The 8,466-nt window shown below is 37.8% G+C and overlaps 1 protein-coding gene across 6 annotated transcripts in view; it reads left to right on the plus strand.

The window, feature by feature from the left end:
- LOC117172435 (steroid hormone receptor ERR1) overlaps positions 1-8,466 on the plus strand; it is a 281,691-nt gene that overhangs the window by 90,175 nt on the left and 183,050 nt on the right. The window contains exon 1 of one of the 6 annotated variants that reach the window (XM_033360363.1): positions 2,592-3,197. The exons of 4 other annotated variants lie outside the window; for them this stretch is intronic. In XM_033360363.1, the coding sequence (XP_033216254.1) occupies positions 3,129-3,197 (69 nt within the window). In that variant the 5' untranslated portion in view covers positions 2,592-3,128. Of the gene's footprint in view, positions 1-2,591; positions 3,198-8,466 lie in introns of those variants that run through there. One more of the 6 variants, XM_033360365.1, reaches the window with a different exon arrangement.

The following is an 8,466-nucleotide window of genomic DNA, read 5'->3' on the forward strand; positions in this document are numbered from 1 at the left end:
AAAATACGTGTTCTGTAAAAACCAGGACAGTTACATAGTTTTCAAGAGAAACCCAGGACATCAGGACAGCTGGGGCAAACCCAGGACATCTCCTGGAAAACCAGGACGTCTGGTAATCCTAAGCAGAGCTCTCTGCTGTATGATGGCCAATAAGTCACGCGTTTTTGAATGAATTTGCGAAAAGAAAAATAATTGCGATAGAGCAAGACCCCACTCATGAGCAATCTGACAGCAGAGACCTCTGCTATAAATGTAACATGATGAGAGGCCTTGTCGGAACAAAAAATATATTTTCCTAAGTTGAAACATTATTTTTGTTTTTAGTCTAACAAATGTCGACCAATTTCGAAAAATTATTATTTATAATGTATAATTGAAAGTTGTGCGGGTTATTGGATTCGGTGGTTAGAATACCTAATTTTATTATTAAATTTCATTGCGAAAACATGCGGAGTGCATTTTACATAAATTTAAATGATATTGATTTTTTAAATAATTTTTTATAAAAGACAAGTTGCTTGGTTGTGTGAACTTGCAACCTTCTCAAAACACAATTGAACGAAATGTAGAGTAAACGCTTTGGTTTCTGGACAAGTATCAGTGGTCCGACGATTTTTTAAATGATTTGCAAAATTTAATGCATTTGAGTATATATGTACAATATGGCCTTCCAAAAGCAAAGTCCAACCTTACCGGTACATTTACTCTACACTGCGAAAATTTTGTCAACTGATAATTTTTATTAGATTATTTAGAACTTAATTCCGCTCGGCAGAGTTGCACAAGTTATCTTAATTGTACTGCATAAAAATAGCTAATTGTTAAACTTCCGATAGTGCTTTAATATATTTAGAAATGTGGAGTTTGTTCCTGCTGCCTGCATTGGTACCAATGTGAAGGCCATCTTTGTACGTAAATTCAAAGTGAAGGTTTTACTTCACTTTAGTTCCCTATTGTCATCTTCAACAGTCGTGACCACGTAATCTTTAAATCCAGGGCCGCAATCAGAAAGAAAATACTTTTTTGCTGCAGAACAAAGTAACATAATATTGAGTTCTTTTAACCCACTTTTCTGAAAAATCGGGGAGTATTCTCATGATAGAAAGTTTTTTCTGATAAACTATATACCTACATTGGTCGAAAATTACCAATTGAGCCTCCCGCGTTCAAAACGGGAGACGCTCGAAATGCCTTGGTTTCAGTTGGCCTCTTGGTTATTCTCGTTGTTTATTTTTTCAAGTCGGATTTTCAATTTCTTTAAATTAAGATATGCTTAAAAAAATGTAAAATCAGACTTGAAAAAATCAACAATGAGAATAACAAAGTGGCCAACTGAAATCAAGGCATTTCGAGAGTGTCCCGTTTTGATCGAGGGAGGCTCAATTGTATAGACAGTTTCGTATAATTTCACGACTTGAAATTTAATATTATTTTCTAGATTCTCATCCATAATGAGAAGGTATTCGTTTTATGCGAAAAAAGCACTTTTGCGGATTTCATCAAATGTCAGAAAAAAAGTGTTTACGTCGATGTCTGTCTGTCCGGCGTCCTCGTTTTTGTTTTCATCTTTAACCAGCTATTTTTGATAAAAATGTAGAAAGTTAAAGCTTTTTTAAAATTCTTAAGGCTACTTTTTTCAAGATTTGAAAATTCTATCGATAGCCACTGAGAGTACAGAAAAGAGCGAACAATTTACAGTTTACAAAATTATCTTAATAACTTTTTGGATTTTGTTAAAAAAATCGAAAATTCAAATTTTGTATCAACAAAATTTAATGAAAAATCAATTACACCATTTTGTTGTGAAAAAAAGGAAGATACGAAAAGAGATAAATAGAAGGTAACATACAAGGTATGAAAAAAAATTAAAAGACAAACGTTCATGCAGAAAGGATCTACAAATTTGTTATGAATAATTTTTAGAAAGAGCGAAATTTTTTGTAATCATAAACAAGATTAAAACAAAAATATAAACACACTCCAAAGTTGAATTAGTAAAATATAACTGATTGTCAATTAAATTCTACTAATCTCTGTAGCTAGAATTGAGTCACTGACAATAAGTAGAATTGTGTTGATTGGATTAGTAAAACGAAAATTAGTAATTGAATCAGTTATATGTACCTGCACTAATAAAGCTGATTGATCAGTTATGATTGTTGTTACGTATCAGTCGTAATTCTTAATATTATTTGATTTGAGACTTGAAGTATTAGCGTAAATTCAGCTTAGAAAATATTAGTTAAGGACGAAGTGAAACGAATGTCTTTTGATATTGTATAGAGGTTTCTTAACACTAATGACCAGGAAAGGGAAGGTTCCAATTGTTTAGAACTTTCTAAAGGAAGGATTTTGCTGAATCTTCGGTCCCACTAATACTTGTAAATCACAGTGAGGCTAGTAATGAAAAATTGTAAGGCTTAAGGCCAGCTGCACCTCGTATATTCTAGAAGAAACTAGGAAAATCACGTAAGGCAATTCGACGAGCTCAAGGGTTGGTACAGGGCATTTGTGAATATAAGTTTATGACTCATTTCCAAACTTCTCTCTCTCTTTCTCTCACAGGAACATCTGTTTCCCCCACTACTGTAAATTTCGAACTTTCAAGCTCATAGGGTCAAACCGGAGTTTTTGTAAACCAGTCACAACCGAACCGTCGCAATGTACACTTCGAGCCGGATTTTCTTAAATCGGATTATAGTGAAAATAAAAATGGTGAACAATTGAATCGTTTGGTAGTCTAAAATTGATAGTGTGATGGATTGATGGTGATCAGTGAATTGTGTCATGAAATCGGTTACTGACAATAACATTTAGATACACTAGTGGTAAACAGCAAAGGTACTGTAACGTAAGCGTGGCTCGGAAAAATAATCTCGGTGACTAGTGACTTGTGACTAGTGACTTGTGACTTTTGATCGAAGACCTACAATAGAACAGTGCACTGAAGTGATTCTCGGACATATGTACAATTAATACTGTGAATAGAAAATACAGTAGTGAAATACTGTTAAACTCTTAAAGACAATCTCGTCGTCAATGGATCTTCGAATATCGTAACGGAAGCCGTTCGTCAAATAAAGGTAAAAAATCAACTAGTTTCGATCCCTCGCATCTCGTCTCGTGCTATGGATAAATTCGATGTAAGGATTCGACTATCCACGTACGGAAGCAACAAGCAGTCCTCTGTGGTTCAAGTAAGTCTACAAGCCACCAATCTATTCTATGTTTTTTCCATTCCTAACTCTTCAATTATTGCTTAAACGTTGATTTTGTTTATAAGTGTTATGTCGTGAAAAAACAAAGGGTTCTATTCGAAAAACTACAATGGCAGAAAAAATGTTAAAGATTAAATGCGGTAATGCCAAGCGGACATTGACCAATTTTGAAAAGTTTTTAGAAAAATTTGAAGTTTCTCGAGATCGTTCACTTCTTGAAAAGAGATTGAAAGATCTTGATGAACAAAGAGAGATCTTTCACAATTATCAATCTGAAATAGAGTTACTAGAAGTTGAATCAGCTTCCGATTCAGACTTCGTAAGAACAGAATTTGATGAACGATATTACGAGGCATATAGTAAAGCACAGTCGTTAATAATCTCGATACTTGGCTCGGGTTTCACGATTTATTTAAATCCTTGATCGATAGCGACGCGAGATTAACCGATATAGAGAAACTGCTTCATCTCAAAGGGTGCTTGCGAAAGGACGCAGAAGAACTAGTCTCAGCGATAGAGCTTTCATCAGAGAACTACACGGTTGCATGGGAATTGTTGAAAAATGGGTACGATAATCGTCGGGTCATTCGGGAGAATCATTTTATTGAACTTTTAAAGCTTCCTGTCATTTGTAAAGAATTCTCGGTTCGCGCACTGCATGATCAAATACAGAAGCATGTAAGAGCACTCAGGGCTTTAGGGGAAACAACTGATTCATGGAACTTAGTGCTAGTTGTAATTATCAAAGAAAAGTTTAATAATTTTTTACGCAACAAATGGTCAGATTATATTTCGGAATGAGAGATGCCTACGTTCAATGACATAATAACTTTTCTTCAACGTAGAGGTCAAATCGAAGAAACTCAAATTTATCAAATTTCAATCAATTCGCAAAGTGGCACTAATAGAAAGGTTTCAAATTCGCGACCATCCCAACGATCTCAGCAATCTTACGCGACAACCACGAATATTGCCTGCTTTTATTGCAAAGGAAACCATAGAGTTTCGGCCTGCGAATCTTTTAGAAAATTATCGCCACATGATCGATACGAAACAGTAAAAAAGGCAAATCTTTGTCTTAATTGTTTAAGAGCAAAGCACAGGGTTGCCGATTGCTCTTCATCGACGTGTCAAACATGTAACAAAAAGCATCACACTTTGTTGCACTTTGAACAGGTGAAAGAGCAGCAATCATCAGCTCCAAAGCCAAGTTCGTAAAATTCAGAGGTAGACAAACCTTCGAATCCACATACCTATAGTGTCCAAGCGGGAACCGAGTCCATACTTGCCACTGCAATCGTTGATCTTGTTTTTGGATTCTGGGTCCCAACCAAATTTCGTAACTGAGGAAGTGGCCTCATTTCTAAACCTACCCCGAAAATCTGTTGACATTTCTGTAGGCGGAATAAAAGACACCACCGCGGAAATTAGTGTCGCAGTGTCAGCAACATTGAAATCTCGATACAATAATTTCAAGAAGGATCTTAGTTTTTTTGTCCTCTTGCAAATTACTCAGCCGATGCCTGGCAAACAATTGAATATTTCTGAGCTTAATATACCTAGCAACATCACACTAGCAGATCCTGATTTTCATGTATCATCAAAAATTGATCTTCTCATTGGAGTACAGGTGTTCTATAAACTTTTGTGTGTAGGCCAAATTTCACTGAATACACATCCCGATCTCGTATTACAAAAAACCCACTTTGGTTGGCTTATTGCAGGGGAATTTAACAGTTCCCTGCCTAACTCTCGTAGCCTACAATGTCATTTAACAACTCACTCACCCTCGCTCGAATCAACTCTCACCAAGTTTTGGGAGATTGAGGAACTCGCGTGTTCCAAACCCTTATCAGTAGAAGAAAGAGCGTGTGAGCTACATTTCGTAGAAAACAAGCAGCGTGACATTGACGGTCGGTACCTGGTTTGATTGCTCTTTAATAACAAAAAGCATATGCTCGGGGATTCATTTTCTATGTCATCACACAGGTTTAACTATTTAGAGAGACAATTGTCTAAGTACGAAAATTTAAAATCTGACTATCGCAAGTTTCTTGACGAATATGAAGCATTAGGTCACCACACTTTGGTAGAAAACAAAAATAATTCGAAACACGGTTTTTACTTACCGCATCATGCTGTAATCAAGGAGGACAGCCTCACGACAAAGATTCGAGTAGTGTTTGACGGGTCAGCAAAATCGTCTTCTGGGATTTCTTTAAACGACACCTTAATGGTTGGTCCTACCATTCAGAATGACTTATTTTCTATTCTCGTTCGTTTTCGTTCGCATAAAATAGCTTTAACGGCAGACATTGAGAAAATGTACCAATAAGTGTTAGTGCATCCTGATAATGCGATTTACGAAAAAATCTTATTTCGGTCGAACCCCGAAGCTGAGTTGAATGAGTATATTTTAAACACAGTCACCTATGGTACCTCTTGTGCTCCGTTTCTTGCCATTCGAACCCTACATCACTTAGCCGATGATCAAGTAGAGCAACACACTTCCGCGTCTCTTTTGAAACGAGACTTTTATGTGGACGATTTGCTAACCGGTGCCAATACGTCACAGGAAGCAAGGACCATACGCGATGATCTCATCCAGCTTTTAAAAAAGGGTGGTTTCACGCTTCGCAAATGGGCTTCTAACGAACTCTCGCTAATATCGGACAATGTATGCAATTTCAGTGGCATTCACATGTCCCTTAATCCCGATTCGGCGATCAAAACGCTTGGCTTGAGATGGGACTGTCGCAGAGATACTATGTGTTATTCGATTAATCTAGCAAACAGCAGATCTAAGCCAAAAAAACGAACAATTTTGTCGCAAATGTCCAAATTATTCGATCCGCTTGGCCTGTTAGGTCCGGACATTTTGAAAGCCAAATTGATGATTCAGTTCTTATGGAAGGTGGGAGTGTCATGGGATGAGTCAGTACCCTTCAAAATAAACACGATGTGGTCAGAATATCAAGACCAATTGCCACTCTTGCTCAACATCGATTTCAGCCGACCGATCCTCGTTGCAGATTATGTAAAAGCAGAGCTGCACGGATTTTGTGACGCGAGTGAGAAGGCATATGGTGCTTGCGTTTATATTCTATCGGTTGATTCGCACAATTCAAAAAACATCTCTCGTATGTTCAAAATCTAGAGTCGCTCCCATTAAACCGTTGACGTTACCTCGCAGATAATCCAGCCGACTTAGTATCGAGAGGTCAATTACCTCAAGAACTCATAATCTCATCGCTTTGGAAAAACGGTCCGGAATGGCTGTCAAGCTCTGAACACTGGCCAAAAATGACTAAGAGGTCAGATGTCATTCTGGAAGCGCGTAAAAAGGTCAATGTCGCGTGCTGCATGACAGTGACGATAAATAACGTCTCGATTTTAGAAAAGTATAGCTCATTAACAAAAGTCACGCATGTCATAGCCTATATCACTCGATTTATTCATAATTGTAAGCATACAGAACCACGGTGCGGCGCTCTCACGACAACAGAAATCGCGGTAGCGATGCAACTAGTTTTAAAGTTAACTCAAGCAAACGCGTTTTCCAAAGAGTTTTATCATTTGAAAGAAGGTAAGATACTGAGCAAACATATCAAGTTACTTTCGTTGAATCCTTTTTTAGTTCAGCATGGCATCCTCAGAGTAGGTGGTCGTCTCAATCACGCAGATTTGTCCGCTGAACAGAAACATCCGATTGTATTGCCCCCCAATCATCACATAACTCATCTTATTATTCGAGAAGAGCACGTGAGACTTAAACACGCTGTAACACAAGCAACCCTATATTCAGTTCGCGACCGATAGTGGCCTCTTAACGGCTGCAATATAACTCGTAAAATCGTTCATCAATGTGTCCCGTGCTTTCGCGTAAAACCTCGTGAAAGCGAGTACCTGATGGGTGACTTGCCTTCTGAACGAGTTTCATACTCTCGGCCGTTCCTTGATGTCGGGGTAGACTTTTGCGAACCTCTGCACATCAAGGAGAAAAAACTCAGAAATCAAAAAAGAATCAAGGTCTATGTCGCCGTTTACGTATGTATGGGAACCAAAGCCATCCACCTCGAACTCGTTAGTGACTTGACTTCTGAGGCTTTCATAGCGAGCCTACAAAGATTTTTTTCAAGAAGGGGAAGGTCTCGAAGCATTCACTCCGATAATGCAACTAATTTCGTTGGAGCTAGTTGTGCATTAAAAGATCTTTACAATTTATTTCAATCAGCTGATCACAAAAATAAAATGGCAGTTTTCCTACGAGAAGAAATGATAACATGGAAATTTATCCCTCCCAGGTTCCCACATTTTGGCGGATTATGGGAAACTGCTGTTAAGGCTTTCAAATATCATTTCATACGAACGATTGGTGAAACACTGTTAACGTTTGAGCAATTAGAAAATTTTGTAATTGAAATCGAGGCTATTTTAAACTCCCGACCACTTTCTCCTCTCTCTCCCGATCCAAATGACCTCCATCCACTAACTCCAGGTCATTTTTTGACTGGTGGTGCGCTGACAAGCTTCCCTCAGACAGACTTTTCAGAAGTTCCAGCTAATCGCTTGTCGTGCTGGCAACATATCCAAAAAATGAGGACGCATTTCTGGCAGCGGTGGCGTAAGGAATACTTACACCAACTAACAATTCGTATTAAATGGAGCTCGAACGTCAACAATCAAATTGACATTGGTACATTGGTGATTATCAAGGATGATAATGCACCACCTTTACACTGGACGACGGGCAGAGTTACAGCTCTACTCACAGGAAATGATGGCATAAACAGAGTTGCCATGGTGAAGACAAGTAAAGGAGAGTACAAAAGTAAAGGAGAGTACAAACGCTGTATCAAAAAATTGTGCCCTCTTCCTATCAACCACGTGAACGAACAAAAAATTGAATAGAGATTTGCTTCAATCTTTCATGTATTTTCGTTCATTTAAACTATGTATTTATTATTACAGTTCAACCGTTAGCTTATATGGTAGTTTCTATGGTTTTATTCAATGTTTTGAACGTGTACCGCTCAAAGGCCGCCGGCATGTTACGTCTCAGTCGTAATTCTTAATATTATTTGATTCGAGACTTGAAGTATTAGCCTAAATTCAGCTTAGAAAATATTAGTTAAGGACGAAGTGAAACGAATGTCTTTTGATATTGTAGAGAGGTTTCTTAACACTAATGACCAGGAAAGGGAAGGTTCCAATTGTTTAGAACTTTCTAAAGGAAGGATTTTGCTGA

Source organism: Belonocnema kinseyi, chromosome 5, assembly GCF_010883055.1.
Source record: "Belonocnema kinseyi isolate 2016_QV_RU_SX_M_011 chromosome 5, B_treatae_v1, whole genome shotgun sequence".
NCBI lineage: Eukaryota > Metazoa > Arthropoda > Insecta > Hymenoptera > Cynipidae > Belonocnema > Belonocnema kinseyi.